This window comes from Larus michahellis, chromosome 6 (genome assembly GCF_964199755.1).
Source record: "Larus michahellis chromosome 6, bLarMic1.1, whole genome shotgun sequence".
NCBI lineage: Eukaryota > Metazoa > Chordata > Aves > Charadriiformes > Laridae > Larus > Larus michahellis.
In genome coordinates, this window is record NC_133901.1 from 28,692,055 (window position 1) to 28,715,172 (window position 23,118).

Genomic DNA, 23,118 nt, shown 5'->3' on the forward strand with positions numbered 1-23,118 from the left:
GCATCCACGCACAGTGATAGGGAGGATGGAAATAGAGGTGCTGGAAGAAGGGGGGAAAAAAACAAACAAACAAAACAACAACAAACCAAGACTGCAAACATCAACCTTCCCCTAGAGCTATGCACCATTGTCCCTGCCAGAAGCAGCTGGACTGTGGGTCCTAGTAACAAGGACTGTCTTTCCTGTGATGGATTCACACAACGCCTGTGCATGCTATGATAACACAGAGTACAAACGACATGTGGCGACTGTTTATAGCGAACTTTGGGAAGGGAGGCTGAGGAGCAAAAGAAAGAGCACGGAGGAGGTGGCAGCATGTTATCTTGGGGACCCCCAGGCAGCCCTCAGGTGCATTCCTCAAGCGCAATCCAAAGGCTCAGCATGGCTCACTGTAGACTCAGGCTGACATAGAAACGGGGCAGCATGAAAAAAAGCTGTTCAGTACCTCCTTTTTTTTTTTTTTATTTTATACTTGTCATTAGTGAAGAGTTTCTGAACAAACAGCACAGTCAAAACCTGTTTCTCTTCCGAGAGCTCCTTTCCACTCCATTCCTCCCACCCATCAGGATGCCCAGTCATGAAGGGACTCGGTGCAAGCAAAGCACGGCACCAAGGTGTCAGCAAACCTGAGAGCAACCTGCACCAGCCAAGACACAGGGAGAAGCTGCTGTCACTGCATCTCCTGCCTCCCCGTGCCGACGGGGCAGAGTGTGGCGGGGCACGCTTCCCAACGCATCCCTTCTAGCTGCTGGGAGGCATCTGCTAGGGCAGCCTGACATCTGAGAGCCCAAAATGAGTGGGATAGGGGTGTGCTGCCCGCAGCGGTCCCCGGGAGCGATGTCTCAGCGTATCACAGGCACACCAGAGACGACACTGCAAAGCCTCTCTGGTTTGCAGATATTAGAAGAGCTCGAACCGAGAGGAAAAAACAGAATACAATATGCTCTTTGAGCCCAGTTCTTCTGAACTGACTTCACAGGCCCAGAGCAGGAGTTCTCGCATTTTATCTTCCTTAAATAGACAGTGGGATGTAGCTTGGCCCCAAATTCATACTTAATTAAAAAAAGCAAAAAGATAAACCTTTGAGAAGACAGGCCCAGAGCGCTTAAAGGCAGCAGTGCTAACTCCTGTGGCTCAGCAATGGTTAGTCACAGTGAGGAGGAATCTGGGCCAGTAAGAATAGAAATGTTTTCTGGTGGGTTTACACATAAATGTAAGTGCAAACTGCACTGCTCCTCCTGTGGGATACCAAACACCTGTATGAGAGGATGCTACTTATGGAGGAAGAGAGTGAACTGGGCTAGGAAGAGGCAGTGTAGCTACCCAGAGTACAAGTATTTACTAGTAGGAACCCCAAACCCAAATGGCTGGACAGTGCCATCACTCGTCGTCTAAGAAACATGTAGGTATTTCTTTCAAAACTGCACAGCATCATCCGGTATGGCTACTACCGTAGCCAGCGCCAAGGCTCATTTTGAAAGACCAAACCACTATTGGAAGCCATATACCACGGGAAGGTGCACGGTCACCACTGTGGTCAAGGCCAAGTGGAACCAGTATGCTCCTTTATGCTGGTGGGGTCGAGCTACTGGATTAGGCACGGTCAAGTTTCCACAGAGGAGTAAATGAGACAAATGAGCCTGCCAGAGACTGCCTGCTAATTGCATGATAAAGCACTGATTACTATTCCTGGAGGGGAGGCATTTGTTTTTATAAAGAAAGGCTTTCCCTCTGAAAGGGGCAGACCTGGGTCTGTACATCAAGACACACAGGTTCTTTTCCCAGCACCTGACTTTGCTGTCTCCTTTTGGGCTGCATAAAGGCAAATTGTCCTTATTACTTCAAATGGCAGGAGTGGAGAGGAAGAAAACTATATAAAACATTACAGTACTGAAATTGTTGGAGTCAGGATCAATGAAATTTGCAATCATGAACAGCTCTTGCATTTTGCAACAGCTCATAAATCCGCATTGTAAAACTACTTACCCGTTCTACCTGAATGAGTTATTGAAAAGAAATGCAACTATTTTATTTTTTTCTTCCTAGATTACTCAAAAGCCTTCTCTTCTTGTCTGGGAAGATGCAACTGTTATTGTTCTTTAGTATAGGAGCTGTAGCTGGAGATTTTGTCTCAGAGCTGGCTAATTCGAACACTGTCACACCGAACGGCTTGTCCTAAGGCTCCCCACGTGCGTCCTGCCTTGGGGTACTGCGTGCTCCGAGCTGGACCCCGAACACAGGACGTCACCGTGCTGGTAACCAGCAGCTACGCCAGAGGCCACAGGAGCGGCCGTGCAGCTTGAGACTGCAGGCTGTGCTCGCCACCCTGCTGGCAAGGACTCCTGGCTGCCAGGGCAAAGCCAGCCCAGCACGGCCCCCAGGGCTCAGGGGGCAGAGCCACAGCCCATCGCCCACAGCAGGGATGGCAGAAACACCACGGGCTGGAGCGAGACCTCCTTCACGCATAAAACACTGAGGACAGTTGTGGCACTTCGCGCAACTTCCCTCCTCCCCGTGCCACGCCGACCACAGTACTGCTATTTTGATTTTTTGGGGTGTTTTCATGCCTGAGATAAGCTGGGGTTTGCCTGACATGGCATGTGAGGGGACCGCAGGGCATCCCTCATACACACCTTCGTGAGCCTCTTCCTCCTCGGCTGTGAGGTGGCCAAGCCACAACACCCTTTGCCACGGTGGCACTTTGGCAGCAGACCCCAGTGGGTGGGTCGAGCCCAGACAGCCGGCTGCATTCCTCACACACGCATAAAGCGGAGGGGGATGCCCCTAGAGGTATTTAAGAAACGTGTAGATTTGGCACTTCAGGGCACGCTCTAGTGACAGAGATTGTAGGGGGTTTCTTTGTGTGCATATAGTTGGACTCGATGACCTCAAAGGTCCTTTCCAACCACGAAGATTATATGATTCTATTATTAGTGTTATGATTTCATTTGCATCCAACAGCTCCCTGCAACATTTTGTACCCCTTCTGCTATTTTAAAAGTTGTGGGATATTTAGAGCCTATTTGCTGCTAACACCAGTATGCAGCTACTTGGGTGTCAGCACAAACTGGAGACAGGCTGGAAAAATGGCATGCCTTCGCACTTGATCCTCACTGGCATAAAGCAGCTCCCAGTATGAAAAAAAAAAAAAATACATATATACACACAGACACACACACATACGTTGATATATCCTTACTCTTGTAACAATATTTGAGGGGGCATTGCAGAAAGGAGATGCAAGAACCCAGTTCTAATTGTGAGAAACAGCACTAACTTGTAAAGTGCTGTGCCCATTTGCAGCAACTCGCACCTGTTTCCACTTGCTAAGCCTAGGAAGTGAGTTTCTTCTCTCTTGAAACATTTCCTGCACAAAACAGCCGTTGGAATTAAGCGCAGCTTCTGATTAAATTGAGTGGGATCAGCATTCATGCTCTGACTTCCGTGGCTCGGTAACAAACGGACACCAGTCAAGAGATGGGGGAGCGATACGCTACTCCATGGTCCCTTCCACGCCGCAGCAAACAGAGCACTACACACGTAACTGAGGGATACAATAAGATTCTCTAAAAACCCACCATCCCACAAACGCATCTTCCCAGAAACGCCTCTGTGGAACACTTTTGAAAGAAGCCATTTTTTCCTCATTACCGATGAGGGGTACTGCAGGTGCCTCAAGCTGACCTGTCTTACTGCCGGGTGCTCTGTAATCACACAGCAGGGCAGTCGGTGACCCATAATACCTACCTGTGACCGACAATGCAGGAGGAAAAAAGGCAAAAAAACGGCCCTGCTTGGGAAAAAGGGAGGAGGATTATGCAGGCTGGAGGGAGGCTGCATGGTAGAAGGAAACAGCCACCTCCAGCATTGGAAGAGAAAGCACAAGACAGAAAGGTCAGGGCGAGGATGCTCATCTTGATTTCATGTGCCTTGAGATAAAGATAAGAGCGGGCTGCTGCACTGCTGCTCCTCCCCGGTGCACGGTCAGAACTGGGTGAACTGGCAAAGTTAACTCCAAATGCTTGGACTGTATGTTGCAATCCGTGTTCGTAGGGATCTCTACTACTGATACAAGGGACAGAAACCTCTCCTGTTATAGAAATAGTCAGATCTGTCCCATTTCTGATTCTGAATCTACAACACCCTTATAACACCAGGTATCCCAAAAACAGGCTCCTCAGGAGCCAAACAAAGCTGAAGAAAGCGGTTTCTCCAGATGCAAAGTAGAAAATTAAGGGAGAGGAAAAAAAATAATAATGGCATTGTTCAGCTACATAAAGGTGAAAACAGACATTTCTGGAAACCTTTCCCAGCCTTTCACTTATTGCACTGATTTACCCCCATGGGAACAGAGCTCTGAGTACACACACCTGAAATGCTCCCTGAGATGCATCTGCAGCACCCATTACAAGCACCCACACAGCCAAAACAGGAATGAAATTGGTGCAATTATTTTGGATTTTTCAAGAAGAGACAAACTGCTTAACCCATGGATCAAAAAAGAAAAACACAGTAAGGCCACATCAAGAAATGCTGTCCCATTTTGTCCACAGATTGGCATTTCTATGCAGTCATGGTACCTCCATTTAAAAAATGGTACCTCCATTTTAAAAAAAAAAAAAAAAATCTCAACCACCAAAACCCTACCAGCTCCATACCACTTCCACCTCTTGCCTCCCCTGGGGCTACAACCAAGGGCTTCCCCTAGCTAAAAGTTCTGTGAAGAAATAACGAAGAGCCATCCTCACGAGAGGCCGTCTATCATGCCAGCACAAATTACCCTGCCATTTGCCAAATCGATGCGCCCGTCTTAATCATCTCTCATTTTGGGAGGGGGCCTGTCTCGCATGCAGACTAGGACTGTGCAGCGGCGGCAGGACCCGAAGCCACCGCATGGATGACATGGCATGTGTCCCCACGCCGTTTCAGCGGCAGCAGCAGCAGACGGGTCTGCACTATCTCAACAGCTTCCTACTTTCTTCGGCCACCCTGGCTGCATTATCTTAAAGCAGATATGTATATGTATAAAGCTGATACGAGTCAACCTCCACCCAGGGAGCGCGGCCAGGCCAGCGGTCAGTTTGAGGCAAGAATCAGCATCAATAAGGCAGAAAAAAGCTGGTCACACAAAATGATTAAGTGAGAATTAATCATTACTACCTTAAAAAAAAAAAAAAATTTCCCCACCCTCTTTCAAAGTCGGAGCAGTCAGTGAGAAGGACGCAGAGGAAGGTGGGCGGAATGGCGGAGTTGTGAGCATAGGAGGTACCAGCTGTGGCCAGCAGCCACGCGTGGGTGAGCTTCCCATTTACGCTGGTGCCAGGAGCACCCACTCTCCCACCACGCCTGCGTTTTCCCTTTCACGCGCGCACCCAGCACAAGACCACCCCATGCTCCCTTGCTCTGTACTTTGCTCAGCAACAGAGCAATTAGGCTGCGTGGTAGGGCAGTGCTTCCCAAGCCATCTGTATCCCATCTGACCGTACAACACGGAAAAAAACCAAACGAGAACACCTTCCCTGGACTGAGAGAAAAGGCGCAGACGCAAACACGCTGAAATTGGTGGGAATGACAGAGAACTTGGATTAGCCCTAGCCGAGATCAGCTGGCTCTCACCAGGACAAGAGGTAATGGGCACAAAGTTGAGCATAGGAAGTTCCATCTCAACATGAGGAGGAACTTCTTTACCCTGAGGGTGGCAGAGCCCTGGCACAGGCTGCCCAGAGATGTGGTGGAGTCTCAGTCTCTGGAGACATTCAAAACCCGCCTGGACACGTTCCTGTGTGACCTGCTCTGGGTGACCCTGCTCTGGCAGGGGATTGGACTAGATGAATCTCCAGAGGTCCCTTCCAACCCCTACCATTCTGTGATTTGCTCCCACTACCTCCACAGTAGTGATAGTGGTCAGAGGATGCTGAAAAACTGGTCGCAGCTCAATGCTGCCTTGGAGGCTCAGCCTGGAAGCTGCATGAACTCTGACTTCCAGTCATCAAAAGGGCCTGTCACAACCTCATTGCCTTCCTCCCACAGCCCCTCCACCAGAGCAAATAAGTGGAAGTGGTCCTGGCACAGACCTCCCCGTGACCGGCTCCGATGCACAGCACACAGCCCAGCCCGATCCACAGGGTTCTGCTGCCATGGCACCGGCGATGTGGTTTTATGCTTCTCCCAAGTCTCACCATATTCTTCCTGTGTTGCCACCAAGCTGCAATGGAAGCAGCTCCACTAGATGCTGCACATGAGGATAGAGATCCCTCCCCAACCACTTTTATCATTTGAATAGATAGGAAAGCTGAGAAAGGAAGAAGGAAAAGGACTTTCTGTTGCAGAGCAGTTCATCATTTCCAAAAGCACTCACGCATTGTGGTTGTTTAACTTAGATCCTGAAAGTCTAGTTTAAACAGGTGTGACGGTCTGCCTCTGACAAATTCACAAAAGCCAAGCTGACTGCTTAAACTTCTGTTGGCTTCAGATGAAGCAGCCAAGGTACAACATCCAAAAAACAATGATTCTGTAAGGGAGCCCATAGCTCCTGACTCAGAGTTTCCTTACCTAAGCAAGCACAGCCTGTAACATGGAGAGGGGTAGTTGTTGTTTGTGTCTTTTAAAACTCCTCCACGGTGAGGTCCATGCCTTCACTCTCTACCTGCGCGCAAAGCCTGTGTTTACTGCATGTGGCAAAGAGTATTTTGGTTACCTCCAGCAACTGGGCCAAAAAAAAAAAAAAAACAACCCCAAAATATCCGGTTTTCTCTAGCAAGCTTGACGTGTTTTCCTGGAGGCTTTTTTAAAAATTGAGATCAAAACGATAAAGGTAGGGGTATGAACTGCTTCAAAGCCTGAAGGAGAAAAAGAGCAAATGGCTACTTTCTGTCCCACTTCATTGAGGAAATCGCTGCGTGGAGCGAAGCAGAGCAGCACGGGAGGAGGAGAGACACAGAGAGGAAACAGAGCAGCCCATTGCAAAATCAGCTGTAGGAGAGACAGCATGAAAGGGAGATTTACCCGAATAGCACCAGCCTAGAGCTGTGCTTAAGCTGGCAGGGGCTCTTCTGTGCGCTCGGGACATCGCAGTGCCACGGGCTGGCTTAGTTAAAGCCATGCAGCCTCCTTATGCACGTAGCCAGGGTCTCTGTTGCCTGCTTTAAAATACAGTCCACGGTTCTGCACTGCCCACCAGACCTCCGCGGGGATGTCTGCATTAAATAAATAAATAAATAAAATGCTACAGCAGTTGTCCTCGGATGAGCATGGGAACTGAAAAAATGCAGCAGGCAGTAAAATGCACCGAAAGGGTCTATGAGCCTGGCAGAAATCACTTGTGTGCAATAAAGCGTATGAGACTGAGCGCACAACTGTGTGGCTGCAGCAGGCAGACGCGGTGGATAAGGAGGGTAGGAGACAGGTCCTCAGTGTCCCCCAACGCCCTATTTGATACACACAGGGGAGCCAAAGCGACAGTCCGATATCCCATCAGCAGCACGCCCAAAACGGGCTGCTTTCCTCCACGCGTTTCTGCGCTTCAACGCAGACGAGTCACATCGCATTGACGCCCTGCACAAGGCTCGCCCCTCACAACCTATTTCCTCAGCTGACAAGAAGCAGACGCAAGGGCCGATCTCGCCGGCGGGCACGACTCCAGCTGGTGCAGAGGGCGGCCGCGTCTCTGCGTCCGCAGCCAGGCCAGCTCCGCTCTGCGGGTTTTATCTCCATCCACTTCAGGGCTGTGCGCCTCTCAACCACCCTCGGTGTCGAATAACTTCACATGCCCCCAAGCGCCATAAACTTCTACAACCACAATAACTCACAGATGGGTATGGATGGTTATAAAATCACTTCCTAAATTAGGACGGCAAGAAGCTGAGATTGGAAGAGTAGGAGGAAGTCAGGAAATCCCAAGAGAAGATGATGGGGGAGGGATTTAGTCTCTTTAGAAAACAATAATGCAGTTTAATCTATTTTTCTTTTGACTTTACACACTAAAATAAGCTTCTCAGCTTCTGGGCCTGTCTCAAATCATAAGGCAAATAAGGCCACTGGAACCCTATCAGTAGAATAAGAGCTATATAGTAATAATCCTGAGGAGCTGCACAGGGCTTTCCATCTTCAAAGTGTTTTACAGACAGTAATTTATTAATCTGCAAATTTCCCCTAGCCATAAGTAACTACTCTGCCTCTCCGCTAAGTGAGAGAGACACATGCAGCGCAGATCAGCACTCAGAAGAGACGGTGCAGGCAGCAGCTCTGACGGCCAGACCCCACCGCCGTGTCTGCCTCGCCACGGTCAGAACTTCACTGCCTCAGCCACCACCTGAATCCAGAAGCACTGGTGACGTCTGACTTCAGAGGGGACAAAACCAGTGCCTGAGAACCGCCGGTATGGGAGAGCGTAAAATGCACGCTCACAATCCAGCAAATAACAGCAAAGCCCGAAATAAAACTCCTAGGACAGAGGCTCCTGGCTGCCTCACAACCACTGCCTGCCATGCTGGGGTGTCACTCCAGGCAGAAGCTGGCCCCAGTCCTGGGCTCATCCCACCACGCAGCCTGTCTGATAGCCCCCAGGGGAGCTGTCAGAGCAGTTTCTTAGGCAAACACGATATTTCCTCCCACCAAATGGCTATTTATGCTCAGCAACTACCTGTTCACACTAGGCGGGTCTTCTAGATAACCGGCGTGAGGCTGCTCCTCCTCCCCTGGCAGCAATATCCTCCTGCTTTTCTAATGCTCCAAGACAATACTCCTAACCCCGATCCTCCCCGCAGCCCTCGCCTCATGAAATCTGGGAGCTCTTGGAGAATGAGAGAGCAGCCTGGTTAGCAGAGAGACAAAAACGGAACAAGGAGCACAGCTACAACTGCATCTTTAAATAAGTTGGTATCTAACATGGGTCAGGTTTGTTTGGAAACAAGAAGATAACATTATTCAGTATTCACACTGGCTGTTATGTTCTTTGTCCGACTGTTTTTTCATCTCTTTTAATCCAGTGTATATTTATATGACCTCAGTAGTGCCAAAGAAATCATTGTAAGACCAAAACTGGGTTCATTGGTTTTTGCTATCCTTCTCTGGATATCAGAGCATCTGGGTTCATTAAGCATCCTACAACACAAGCGCAGAGATCTAAGGATGCCTCGCTGGGGCAAGGAAAGCGGAAGACCCCAAATACCATTGCAAACAATGTCCCAAAGGTCACGAGCAAGGAATTCAAACCCAGGCACTACACATCATGTATATTCTCAAGACCAGAAGAGATTTGCCCACGCACACGGCATGAGCGAGTAGCAGACTCAGGCACAAATTCAGTCTCAGACTCCAAGTCTTTTACTCTACGCTACTCAGATCACATTTCTTTCCTCTTCCAGCTCGCAGCTCCCCTTCAGCAAATGATTTTGTTCCAGCACCAGCCTTCATACACAGCAGAAACAGCAGAGCCCAAAGAACAGATGTTTAGAGCCACATTGCTCTTGGCAAAATTTGGGAAAAGAGTAAGACAGACATAGGGAGAAGCACAATGCTGAAGCTTTCTGACACACCACCAGGGAGAGTGTCAGCCATAATGGCTGAACTGGATGGAAAGGCCGAAGCAGTGCTGGTGTTTTATACCTGAAATTTAATAAGTGTTGTCTCCTCATCCCCTCTATAAGCCCAGAGAGCTTGGGACTCAGCAGAGCCGGTACCCCTGGCTGGGGCAGTCCCGGTCGGGGTTGCTGACCATGCTGCTCCCCCGGGAAGGGCTGCAGGAGCAGGCAGGAAAAGCAGCAGCAAACCACAACAGGACTCCTGCCTCCAGCCTTCCCAGCCCCCTGTCAGCCTGGGCTGGAGAGAGAGCTGGTCCCGACAATACAGCATTACATGACTATTATAGCAAAACACAGAAAAAGATCCAGCTGAAGCGACAAATCCCAAGTTACCCATCTTAAATATCCCAGAAGCCAGGTTGCCCTCCCCAGTGAGAGCTACCCGTCTCCATGGCCTCGCTTGGTGTCAGGAGACCAGTGGGGCAGCTGCAGACTGTGCGCAGCCCTTCTGCGTTTGCTCCGGATAACCTCTCCTCTGTTCCCCCCACCTACGCTCCCCACTCTGAGGAGAAGAAGAAGAAGAAGAAGAAAAAAAAAAAAAAAAGAAAAAAAAAAGCAAGGCCAAATGCTGTAACATTAGGAGAGCATGTTCGGTCTCCCACACTGCTCTGTATTTACGACTTTGCAAGGGTGAAACGAGCTCCAGTTGCCTCTTGGTGCCAGTCTCAAGAAACCCCGCAGTGTAACAGAGGGCTGCACAGACGGCTGCCCCTCCATCCAAGTACAAACAGCCATCCAAGCCCGTCATAAATAACAAAAGACGTTTTGACAGCCCAAAGTGGTTTATGATGTCCATGGAACAAAAACGGAGCTCTGAACTGAAGGGCGAGTCTGGCACCCACGGACCCGCAGAAAATTAAACGCATACGCTACAGTGGATTTGCAGAAGAAATATTTTTTAACTGATCATGTGTCCCATGCATCACCCTTTGACAATTATGTTCTTGCAGCACTCTACAAGGGCTCTAACCACCCCGTAGAGAAAACCTCTGCTAAAGGAGGAATATTTAAAAAGCACTAAATACCTCGCAGAAATGCCTGGAGGGTTCTGCCAGATCAATTGGCAGGAGGCTGTGTGACCCAAACGCCAGGGTGCTCATTTCACGGCTCCCAGCTGGCAGCCTCAGCGTTCAGAGTTGCTCTAACATTTCCCGGGCAATCCTGATTCAACTGCACCTCCCTCCCATTTCTGAAAAAGCCCGAGATGACTGCACGTGGGGTGTCGTAAGGCTGCCTCAGCAGGAGGAGGATGTTGCGTTGGTGGAGAGCAGAACAGCACGTCCAGAAGCGCACGCAAAGCAGGGATTTTCCCAGCGAGCAGCAGCAACTCATGCCGCTGGGTCCCTCCTTCCCCAAGCACTCCTAATACCTACCACTTAGCCAAGAAGACCTGAGACATATATTCTTCCATGGAATCATAGAATGTGTTGGGTTGGAAGGGACCTCGAAAGGCCATCTAGTCCAACCCCCCTGCAGTAAGCAGGGACATCTTCAACTAGATCAGGTTGCTCAGAGCCTCATCAAGCCTGGCCTTGAATGTCTCCAGGGATGGGGCCTCCACCACCTCTCTGAGCAACCTGTGCCAGTGTCTCACCACCTTCATTGTAAAGAACTTCTTCCTAATGTCTAATCTAAACCTGCCCTGCTCTAGTTTAAAACCATTGCGCCTTGTCCTATCGCTACATGCTTTTGCAAACAGCCCCTCCCCAGGGACCCCCTACCTTTTCAGGTACTAGAAGGCTGCTATAAGGTCTCCCCAGAGCTGTCTCTTCTCCAGGCTGAACCACCACAGCTGTCATAGGAGAGGTGCTCCAGCCCTCTGATCATCATTTTTCTCCTTTACTGTTTCCCCATTGCTCACCGGTTCCACCGGGCCTCCGTTAGCCAGGATGGGACATCCCCTACTGAAGGCTACACCCTACTGTGAATGTCTGCAGCCCTTGGGCAACCCAAGGAGAAAAGCCTCCCAAACTTTTGGCCTCTGCGATGAGTCCTGCACTGAGATGAACCTTGCCGAGGTGTGAGTTGTGAACCTGGCCCAGATAATTCAGCATGGTCCAAGAGACAACAAAACAAGAACTGTTCATCTGCCCAGGGTATTATAACCACTTGTTTGCCAGCGCTGCAGAGGGGCGAGGGCTCATGGGCAGGGGAGGGATTTGCTCGATCCCCTGCACAGCCTTTATTTCTGAATATTTCCCCCTATAAAGCCAGTGCCTGTTCTTTCCTCCCTCCCCCTCTCCACTCGCCTCCTGCAAATCATGCTGTCTCCCTTCCACCCCCAAATAGGAAGTCCGGAGCCGAGACGCACACAATCTGCCTCTTCACCAGAGCCGGGCTGAACGCGTGCCAGAGGAGCTGCGAGCATGACAACATATTTCCTGTCAGGAAAGTGACTCAGTGAGATGGGTATGAGAGCTCCTCTTACTCGAGAAGTTCCCCTCTCCCCTTGCGTTGCTGAGGCATGAGTCAGAATCCGAGAGGCACAATTTCAACCCCCTCCGGATCCAACCGGGAATAGCAGAGTTCAGGTTCAAGCCCGGGTCCTGCTTGCAACGCGGTAACAAGCCAGCGCCACGTGCCGAGCCCTGATGTCACCCCTCGTAGAAGGGGAATAACAAAATTGACCAAGTGGGCAGCTTGAATTTACAAAGCACTTTTAGGTTGAGATGGTGCTTATTGTTATTGGCTTAAGCACCCATTTGCACAATGCTGGTAGCCTCTATAGGTGAACGTTACACAATACCCACCCAGAGCTAACACCGTGCTCGTGCGTTTTGCTCAAGTATTATAAACATGGCCATTTCATCCAGGAATACTGTAAAAGCTTAAAATCACTGCAGCCAGTTTTCTTCCTCCGGCTTCAGATCAGCTCTCCCCCGATAACCGGGCAGACCCATCGCGTGCTACGTCCTTACCAGAGCCGCTGCCGAGGGCGACCGTGCACAGCCAGAGCGTAATCAGCAGGGCACCCACCATCTTCATCCTGCAGAGACAAAGCACACACAGACCTTATGGTTATTTTACAAGATTTCATCACTGCAGACAACTGTTTAACTCTGAGTATATGTGTTTATTCCTCTGCCCACCCAACGATCCTTTTATTCTGGTATGTTCTTTTTTTTATTTCATTAAGATGCTGTGAGAAAAGCATCTGTATGGCAGCATTGTCCTGCCCGCAGGCAGCTGCGTGAGCTCTCCAAGCCTGGGAGGTGATGGCTCAGAAGACAACAGCCAAGCCTATTGACTTAAGTCACTGAAATAGTCTATGTCCACGAGCACAAGGAGTAAGGTAGATGCTTGCAAGCTAGAAATCCCAAGCTTTGACTCCCAAAACACAAAAGGTCCTTTGCCAAGACCTCATTCTGCCAGCACACATGCTCGTTTCTAAGAACGAGAGCAGAAAGCACTGGCAATGGTGAGCGGTGGCTGAGGCACATTTGCACTGAACACGCGTCTGACAGTTTGGCATGACAACGACACCGGTGCAGTCCAGATTTGCAAGGTCTGCCAGCTGGTGACCTGCGAAGAGGCCGGCTGCCAGTCCCGACTGCTTCACCCCATTCCTGCAGGAAGGTTAAGGCAGGACAAAGCTCCAAGCTTTTTCCAGTCAAACCCTCCTTGGAACGGCCACCTCACAAGAGTAAACAAGTGCCAGGTTTGGACACTTTTCGAAAGTGATCTGAACAAAGGTTTATACTTTCAAAGCAGCACTTTGATAGGCAGAAAACAATCCCAGACTTCTCCGTTCCTGCTGTGGAGCACAATTTCCTGTAATTTGAGATAAATGTACACTGCCAGAGTTTCACTTGCTGCCCGCTCCAGTATCTGGCATTCGGCTTTCAGAGCTGCTCACACAATAGAATTAAATTTTCCTGTGTTCCTAAGGTTTTCCAGGATGCAACTTATAAGCTGGTAGTCACGAAAGCTGACATTTACTAGATGCTCTCATTAATGGGGCGAAGGTTGCATTTGATATTCCTGGGTGCTGTCAGATCACAAAGGGAGAAGAGATGGTTAAAAGGCTGAAACTTCATCAAAGCATCTCGGCTCTGCCGGGCAGACGCAGTAATGAGCATGGTGATACTGTCAGGAGCGCGCTCGTGAGATGACAGGGAAACCAGCTCCATCAGGGTGGGCTAAAAGGGTGGGGAGAGAAGACACAGAGCTCCCTTAAACATGTCCCTCATAAACCCATCCATGATACACACATTATGCAGACGGGCCTTAAGCATAAACAGAGAGCACCTGAGATTGCACAGATTGCAGAGATTAACAAGAATGGGATGCATGAATTGTACTACTCAAAATCCAGCAGCGGATATTGAATCCTTCCTTTTCAATGCTTGCATCTGAAAAGCCTTTGTACGATGCGTTCCCTCTGCTGGGCTGATCTCGAAGAGACAAAGGAAATCCAGAGCAAGCCTGCTCTTCCCCGCACGGTCCGTGCAAAGAGCTGCAGACTGCCTCAGAAGCCTGCAGAAATGGGCAAGCAGCCAGGAAGAAGGTGAGTTTTCTTCCCTGGGGTCCAGCTGAGAGGGCTGGTTGTCCCCTGCCACCCTCATCCAAACAGAAATGCCAGCTGCTAATCAAATCCTTCTCTACTGCCATCTACAACCATCTTCCAGTGTCACTTAAGAAGACTCCATAGGGAGCAAAACAAAATTAAGTACTCCTACCCTCTGGAAGCGCTGAATAAAGATAAAACGTCTTTATGCCATCAGATTGCACAGACAGAACCAACATGCTGCACTTTGGGGGGGAATTTAGGAACTTCTGGGAATTCAGATGCTGGAAGAGAGGGAGCGTAAACAAGTGAGGGGGATCATTCCCATAACAAAGACCTCTCGCGGTTCCCTCTCCATTTGTCATTAGATAAATGCACAGTGTGTCCTAACTCACCCTTATTTTCCAGTGATTCTTTCCTGCATTTTGCACAAATCAGACTGAATTCAGCCCTGGAGCAAGCAGGAACAACTACTGACTTTGGATGAGTTTCCCTCCTTTAGAGCAAGGCCATTTACGTGGCCCGAGGCCAAAATAAACTACTACGTTTCACTCAGTGATACATGAGCCCTGCAGCGAGCTAATATTTACATCCATTAACTATGCTCATAGGAACATGCTCCTTTCAACTGTCTCAAAGAGCCACCAGGTCTCTGTTCCCCCACAAGCAAGGTATCTAAAATTTCCATGCTCTGCCTGCTAGTAGGAAAATTCTGATTTTATAGGTGGGGAGAGCAAGAAACAAGAAGCCCTGCCCAGCATGATTTACTTCTGGTTCATTCCAGGCTCTCCAGAGATCTTATCGGCGGAGACAGACGGACCCAGAGCCCGTCAGATTAAACTACACCAATTTCTCCATTACGGGAACAGGACTCAGTTGACCACAGTCCTGGCTGCTCTCGCACTACACAAAATACAAGGGGCCGTGGAAGACACGTGAATTGAGTCACTGGTCGAGGGGAGTCATCACGGCCTCCTGGATGCCCTGACCACAGCCAGCTTTTGCCAGCTGAGATGAAAGGAGAGGATTCTCCCCCTTTAATAAAGAAATGGAGAGCTCACACACACAATGAAGAAGATAAAGGGGACCATAGGGCAGGATGGCTTCTGTGGGCCAGCTCCGTTCCTGTGGCACATGATTATTAAAATTAAAAAAAAAACCAAACAACAACAAAAAAAAAAGTAATTAATGCTACAGGATCTGATGGTTTGTACTACTAACACAGCGCAGGGACCAATTCTTGTGTACCAGTGCTGCTAGCACTGCGATGCTTTGCTCTAAATGGCCCTAAATCTGTGATATACCCCAAAGAGAAAGGTCTTCCCCTAGCAGCTGTGTGGTCACGCAATGCCATCATTTCCCCCCATTTCGGGGAGGATAATGTGATTCCACCAGCGATGCCAGGAAAAGAACATTGCACCCAGTCAGCCGCTGGGAGAGAGGGTGGGTTTTGCAATGCTGTAATAACCTGACGCCAGAGGACTACAACCCACCAGGGTCTTGCCAGGCACAGAAGAGGTTTCTCAGCCTTTTCCAGCAACTTGTTTCGTGGCATCAGAATGCGTGTTGCCATTTTGCCTGTGTATGATGCAATTCCAGCGGTGCCTAATGAACTTCTTGCACAATTTGGTGCCACTGCCCTGAAACGCCGGCATCTCCGGTGGCAACCAAAGGAGCAGAACCGAAGGTCAGGGAGTGCAAACCCCAGGCTGCAGCGGAGGGATTCACCCAAAAAGGTCACCAACCTCACCTTTCGTACACAAGCAAATAAAATAAAAAGCAAACGCTACAGGGAGCCAGGAGTAAAACCTGCGAGCAGAAGGGCATAGCAGCTCGGAAGTCACACCGCAGCTAGGAAGCGGGCAATCAGAGCAGCCAGAAGAAGGCTGGAGAGCTCTGATACATCCTCCGCGCTCCAGGAACGTCTCACAAGGCCAGCATACTCTGAGGTGTTCTTAACGTCTCCATAAACTAACGTTTTGATAATAATAATTCATAGAGCAGTTGGAGAAAAATAATCCATCACTGCTGTTGCTAGAATTATATTATTTTTTTTTTTTAAAGGAACTTACTTGAAATGTTCATTTTGTTTCAAACCAAAAAGCATTTCCTTTTCGTTCCTGAGCATTTTCTTCTTCAAACTTTCACCTTCTTTGTAGCGGGGAGCACAGAAGAGCCGGGGGGGGGGAGGGGGGCGGGGATGGGACACAGCCATGGAGGTGTCTCCTGCTCTTAAAAGCAGAGGTGGCAGAAAGGTTTAGTTTTTCATTTGATGCTGGCCTTTATGTCAGAAAAAAACATGAATATTTTCAGAGAAAACACCCTTCCCAAACAGACCTAGTTCACTCCTGCCTTTAGCAGCATGGACCCTGCAAAGCCTACGCGTTTTCCAAATGATTATAAAACCCAAGACAGATGTCAAATAATTAACGAAGAGAGCTGCACTCAAAGCAACTACTGCACACCTATTCTCAAAGACATTGTACCAATTCTACAGAACAATGCTGCATTTTCCAAGAAAATGCCTTTGTCCCTCCTAACCAGAGACACCCAGGGAGAGCTGACAGGTTTTTTGCTTTTGACTGAGAAACCACACTACAGCACACAGAACAAAAGCACCCTTCAAAACTTTGCCACTAAGTGCTCTGGTTGAAAGGGCATTGCAAATAAAGCCGTTTCAGAAAGAAGCAAAAAATAACACCGGCCAGAGCAGGTTTTACATATTATTTTCTTTCTGTAATTCTGTCCTAAATCCCTCCGAGTCAAAAAGCATGTGAAAGCACAGGACTGGCCCCAGGAAAAGGGATGCAGGCATAGGAAGGCTAGCAAAAACCAGGGTGGGCTAGCTTGGGAAATGCTTTGCTTCAACACCTCGTGGACTTGGGGCCGAAGGCTGATGGGCTGCCGAGCAGGGCTGGCGCTTGGGAGTGGGGCACAGCCCCTCTGCTCCCACATTGACACGTATCCACAAGCCCTGGGTCCCAGCATCATCCCACAGCAGCACCGGAGAAGGCTGCTCGATGAGTTTGCTGGGTTTTCTTATGGGGAAAATGGATGTACAGTCCGAGTAAATTCAAAGAATCCAAAAGGCAGACAAAGGGCAGCCTGCAAAAGCAGCTGCAGAAAAGCAATAGCAAAAAACACTAATGGAAAGTGGGAAAAGGCTCTTCAGCCCTCCAGGAAACACTTTTGCTTTTCAGTATGTGCAGGAGTAAGTCAGACAAAGGGGGGGAATTACTGTAGCATAAACCATCTGGGTGCCACTTAGCCGGGATTTGCACGGCGTCTCTCCGACCCTGCCTCTCCTCCGGAGGCCATTTGGGCACCGCGCGGCACCGCCCTTTGCCGCGGCATCAGCGTTTCCACTCCTGTCCCTGCCCGAAGCAGAGCCACCCCTGCCGCGAGCCGGCCCGTCCTGCGGGCAGCCCTCCCCAGCAACACAGCCTTACACCAAAATCTCCGGGGACCCAGGCAGAAAGACAGGCGATGGGTTTGGGAAGCCCAGCCTTTTCTCCCCAGGAGGAACCGGCACGTTCATTAAAATTTTCCTTCCCAGACAGCTTCCAGGAACAGAACGGGAAGGAAACAAGCAGCAATTTGATGATGAACCGCCATAAGCGGCTCAGAGCACTCTCCTTGCTCTTGTGCCCGCTACGCCACACTCATCACTCCAAATGCAGGCACACTGACTGACCAAAGGACCCCAACGCTGCCCCCCGGGAAAACATTCGCTTCTCTCCTAAGGGCAGGGAGCACAATTTGTCTTGGCGGCAGCATCTCCTTAACAGCCAGGCACATTTCAGCAGGAATCAGCCAGGGCCGAAGCCCGGCCCGCAGTCAGGGATACCGTGGAGCGGTCAGTGTGACCCACTCGGCACATCTAATGGTGACATCCATTGCAGGGACCTGCGAGATCGATGCTGAAGTCTCACTTTTCCCAGGGTAGCTTCACCCACCAGGCTACCACTTGCCTGACAACAGAGTGGGCTGAACAGATTTTGTTCTGGAATGTTGCTATTATAAAAACAATTTATATCATCAGAACCAAAGGAAACATTTAGATTTGAGCAGAGTGAAACTTTTTCACCAGCTTGAATCACAGCAAATATTAAACCCCTGCTTTTGCAGAGGTGGTGGTGGGGGGAAGTAACTATTGGTTGTTAGGTGGAAACCTGCCCTGGTGAGAGGTCTCCTTCGTCTCTGGCACAAAGTATCTTCTGTCTTCCTTGGCCAGAGCTGGCCACTGTCACACAGGACCTGGAAGCATTGGCTCTCGGCATTGCGGAGCTACAGTGCTCACACGCAGCTTTACACCCAGGTTCTACCAAGTACCCAGAAGAATTAAAAATAAAATAAAATTAAAAAAAAAGAAAGAAAAATATGGAAAGAGTCTTCTCAGTCAGCGGCTCAGGCAGCCCTTTGCCAGCTGAGGACATGACACCAAACATCCAAGGTGGCTTCATTGCCCATCACCTGCCACTGCCTCTCCCTGGCTTCCGGCACTGCACATCCAGGCCAAGGGCTGCAGTCTGTTGGCTTTTTAATAATTACTTTTTACTAAATCCCCAACACAGGGATGAACACTGTGGGGTCACGCCAGGCGGTGGTCCCAAGCTATTTCTCCTTGAACGCCGCAGCGCACATGGCAGGAGCAAGGCTGACCTTCACAGAGCACCAAGAGCTCCCGTGGGCAGAGCAGGCAGCAGCCCGAGCTCAGAGGCTTGGGGAAAAGCGGGGAGACGTTCATTAACAGTGAGTCATTTCTGGGAGCTTCCTTGGTAGTGCAAAATTTGCCTCTGCCAGTGCCAATGTTTGGGACACGGAGGCGAATGCCAGGCGGGGAATTTGTGATCCGCTACTGGCATTTAGATACCATCTCCTGGTGTCCTTTTGGCTCAACAGATTTAACACTAATAATCAGAATTCAGAGGAAGAAGCTATTTCTCCCCTTCTCAGGAGAAAAGGAAAAAAGTGCAATACAGAACACATGGAAAGAAGTGTGGCAGGCTTGAAAATACATCTGAAGAAAGTCAGCATCCCCTCCTTTCTTTTTTCAGTTCTCCTGGGGTCCTCTCAGGACTTGGCAAAGCACAAATGCTACAGATCTCGCACACTGCTCTGCTGGAGCCCAGGGTGCCACAGATTCTACTCTGGCAGCTGTTTAGCAGGCAGAGCATGCTGCATTTCATACATTTAAAATAAACCAGCTCAACAAGCCGTCACCTCTCCAAAATATATGCACACCTGGACACGACAAATAAACAGCTGGGACTATCATGCAGAGATCTGCGGAGTGGGCTGAAGAGGGGCAGGTTGAGCCGCAGTTCTGAAGTCAAACAGCATGGATTGCAAATGCATACACGCTGGCCAGCAAGCGGTTCAAACACCAATCTACAAGAGCACTTCTGCGCTCAAGCAAAAGATATCCAGCCAAGATAGTCTATTTTTTAAGTCTGAATAGCCAGGGAATGAAAAGCTTCCAACAGAGCTTCAAAGAGCGCTCAGACCTTCCATGAAGCCAGACACAATGCTTCTATTTTGGACGGTGATGTTATAGTGAAAGGAGAGCTCTGAGAAATACCCACATATCGCACTACCAGAAAGTAAACTGACAAACTAATCTTTGCACCGGGAAAAAAAAAACAACAACAACAAAAAAAAAAAGAAATCTGCAACCAGCATGGCACAAAGACCTGAGGAGACTTAAGGAATACAGAGTTGAGATTCCTCCCTCGCTGGAAAAGTCCTGATTAGGTCTTGTGGAACACCTGGAGACATCTGAGAATGAACATTTGATTTATATGTTCTGCCTCCTGACCTTTTTAATGGCTTTTAGATGTAAGCAACTCCACTGCCTTCCCTAAGAGGTTATCCCACTGTCCCGGTAGACGTAACAGCACGTCCACACCGTGCAACTGATTGCACAGCAGCAATACCAAGGCAGCTCAACCTCAATCTCTAAACCCAGAGAACACGATACCGACTCGAGCAGATTTATCAGCTCGGATTACTGCCTTTCACAGGACTCCTGAAGCCCAGAGCAGCTTTCCCAGGCGAGGTGTCTCCTGGCAAGCCCAGCCCGGCACAGCCAGTGCTCTGCAGCCCCACTGCACATCCCCATCCTCACAGCCAGGGCTGCAACCGGCTCTGCCGGGCACTGGCTGCAACAGGTTCTCGATCTCAAAAATTGCTCCAGGAGTTTCTTTTCTTAAATTCAAGCCCTTGCTGCCAGCTACATACCTGCTCTTTCACCTCATCTCCTCTCCTTATAGCCCTCAGTGCTTGCAGACCAGACTCCCAGGATGGCTGCTCCGTATTCAACCAACATCTTCCCCTTCTTCTTCCCCCAAAGAGGGACACAGCAAGCCTCCAAGCACCACCGTGCTCTGGAGCACAACATCACCGTGTTTCACTCCCCTTTCCAAGTATCTCTTTCCCCGTGCCATTGCCACAATATCCCCAGGCAGACTGCGATGTCTCCAGCACCGCCGGCAGTTTTACCCATGCTGCTGCCAGTGGTGAAGACCCCGTCTCCAACTCTCCCTGCAGTGTAAAAAGAGGACTTCCTCATGCGACTCTAGGTATCCTGGGATGAGCAACATATTCAAGGGTAAAAGCAAATCAGCTGAGTTTTTCCTTTTTCATGTTTGGGCCACACAGTGTTTCCACACCTGGCACTTACATTAATCACATTAGTGTAATTGCACTTAGCCTTGTAAGAAAAAACAGCAAACTAGAATAAGGTGTGAAGATGCTTCATCCCTTCTCCTCCAGCTCAGACAGGCTGCTCTGTAAGTGTGTTTTACACACCAATCCGGGGCAGAATTTAAAACACTAGAAAAAGGAACAGCAAAGGCACTGAAAGCCCAGGAGCTACCTGCCTCTCCCAGGACAACACCCCACTCACAAGCAGTTCTCCAGAGGTCCTTCCAGCCCTCACACAGGCTTCCGTGTCCCCATCCCACCCACTTGGTCCTCCTGGTGACTATCACAGCAACTTCTGCCCACCTGCCCCTTTCTGATCAGCACACCACAGCGGCACTCTGCAAACGGGACTAGAAAAATCTGGGCACAGACAGAAACAAAGGAGGAAAAGAGAAGCAGAACGAGACAATCCTCCCTATGCCATGTGTATCACATTTGCTCCCCATGTCTCTAACATGTCCTTCTGCAAATATGAGGTTGCACCACCACACGGAACTTGCTCGGGCTCTGACTGCACCAACCCCATCAGCCCAGCTCTAAATTCAACCTTCAAACAATGGCACCCTGAATTTTCAAGTCCAGGAGCCTCCTGCGAGAAGGTCCGATCTGTGACCCGCAGCACCTACACAGCAGGAAGGCTGAGAGGGAGCTGCAGGCAGCAGTATGCTGTGATTGTCATCAATATTAATTATTTGGGGAGAACATGATTGATCTCACGAGGGCAATGAATTCCTTTCTCCTGCTGAATGACAAACAAAAGGCAATATATGCACCGCTGACATTTCCAAAGGCTACAAGGAACAGTGACAGGAGGAAATACCACTATGTGTTAAAACCCTGCTGCCAAGGGCCAAAAATCTGAAAAGTCTCCAAAATGTTCATTTCTGAGCACTTTCAATGCCAGGAAGCGGATGCCTTGGTATTCTCAAATCTGCACTGACCCTAGCCCTGGGATGTCTCACCTCTTGGCATGGAGAGGAAGCAATCACTGATCATCTTTGGAAAGTTGGGTTGAGTTTCCTTCTTGCTCTTTGACACTTCTTGTCAACAACTACAGTGTCATTGCACTGGCAGACAAGGCGGGGGGGAAGCTTAGAAAGGGTAAAACATTGCCTTCCTGCGTAGCCACAACCCAGGCCTGAAAAGCCAAGATGCAGCTCTCCTGTGCAATGGGAGAAGAGAAGGACACAATAAATCTGGAGAAAAGCATTTCTGCCTCTCTGTGGCCTTGGGTCGGGGGTGTATGTGTGTGTGCAACCTCCCAGGGAGCCAGAATTAAACAAAGTCTCCCTAAAGCCCACATGGAAACATGAGAGAGAACGAGGAAGGTGGAGAAAGGTAAATGCGCTGAGTCTGCACTTATTTCTGTGGGAAAAAGGTCGAGAGGGAAAGACAACCCAGTCCATGGCGATGTTACTCCAGTGGAATCTGAGCTTTGCCACGTCCTTCAGTCACCCCAACCCATCAGCCCTGTCCCGTTCGACTGCATCCAGAACAATTTGCTGGAGCAACACGTTTTGGGATGCAGCAGCACATCTGTGCTCACTCAAAGACGTTGGGTGCCCAACAAGCCCTTCATAGCCTGCCAACGTTACCACGCTGGGCAGCAACACATACATCCTCCTCCCATTAGCCGGATCCCTCCTTACAAACAAGGGCTGGGAGTTGTCTGTGCTTGAAGGAAGAGGGGGGAGGCAGCTATTTCTCAACAGAACAAATCCAATTATTTATATTAGGGTGAATTTGTACAGCTCTTACTGTCAGAATAACTATTCTCTACAGATCCCAGAGCCTTGAATCAACAGATTGCTGATAAATTTATGTAGGTGGGGCCCTGGTTGTTACTATGGTGGGATGGAGGTGAGGTTGTTTTACTTTTGGTTCCTTGCGAGATTTGCTTTTTGCAACAGGGCTAAGCTCAGAAAAAAAAATAACTAGAAATATGGGCTCCTGCTGCTGCCATTTACTATGCTCCCGTAAGTGTCTAAGGTTGAAGATTTCAAAACAGTCAACTAGTTTAGGGTAGCAATATGAGTTTCTGGTTAATCTACACGAAGCCTACAGAGACATCAATCACCAACTGTAGCGCATGAAAAATCGCAGTGCCTCCCTGATAATCAGGCATCAGAGAGCTTATGAACGGCTGTCCCCTGAACCGCGAGCATTAGCAGAAGCTTCTGAAATCTGTGCCTCTGTTTCCCCAGCCACTTTTATAACAGCCCTCTCCCCACCTCACACCACAGCTGTGCATCTTAATGTCTCTAAAGTGCTTAGAGATGCTGAGATGAAAGATAACGCGTGAGTGCAAAGTATAGATTAATTCCC

General features: G+C 49.3%; 1 protein-coding gene across 6 annotated transcripts in view; it reads right to left on the bottom strand.

Moving 5' to 3' along the window:
* Positions 1 to 23,118, bottom strand: part of IL1RAP (interleukin 1 receptor accessory protein) — a 50,181-nt gene that overhangs the window by 21,196 nt on the left and 5,867 nt on the right. For all 6 annotated transcript variants that reach the window (XM_074591889.1, XM_074591887.1, XM_074591892.1 and 3 more), the window contains exon 2: positions 12,500 to 12,567. In XM_074591889.1, coding sequence (XP_074447990.1) covers positions 12,500 to 12,566 — 67 coding nt within the window. In that variant the 5' untranslated portion in view covers position 12,567. The remainder of the gene's footprint in view (positions 1 to 12,499; positions 12,568 to 23,118) is intronic.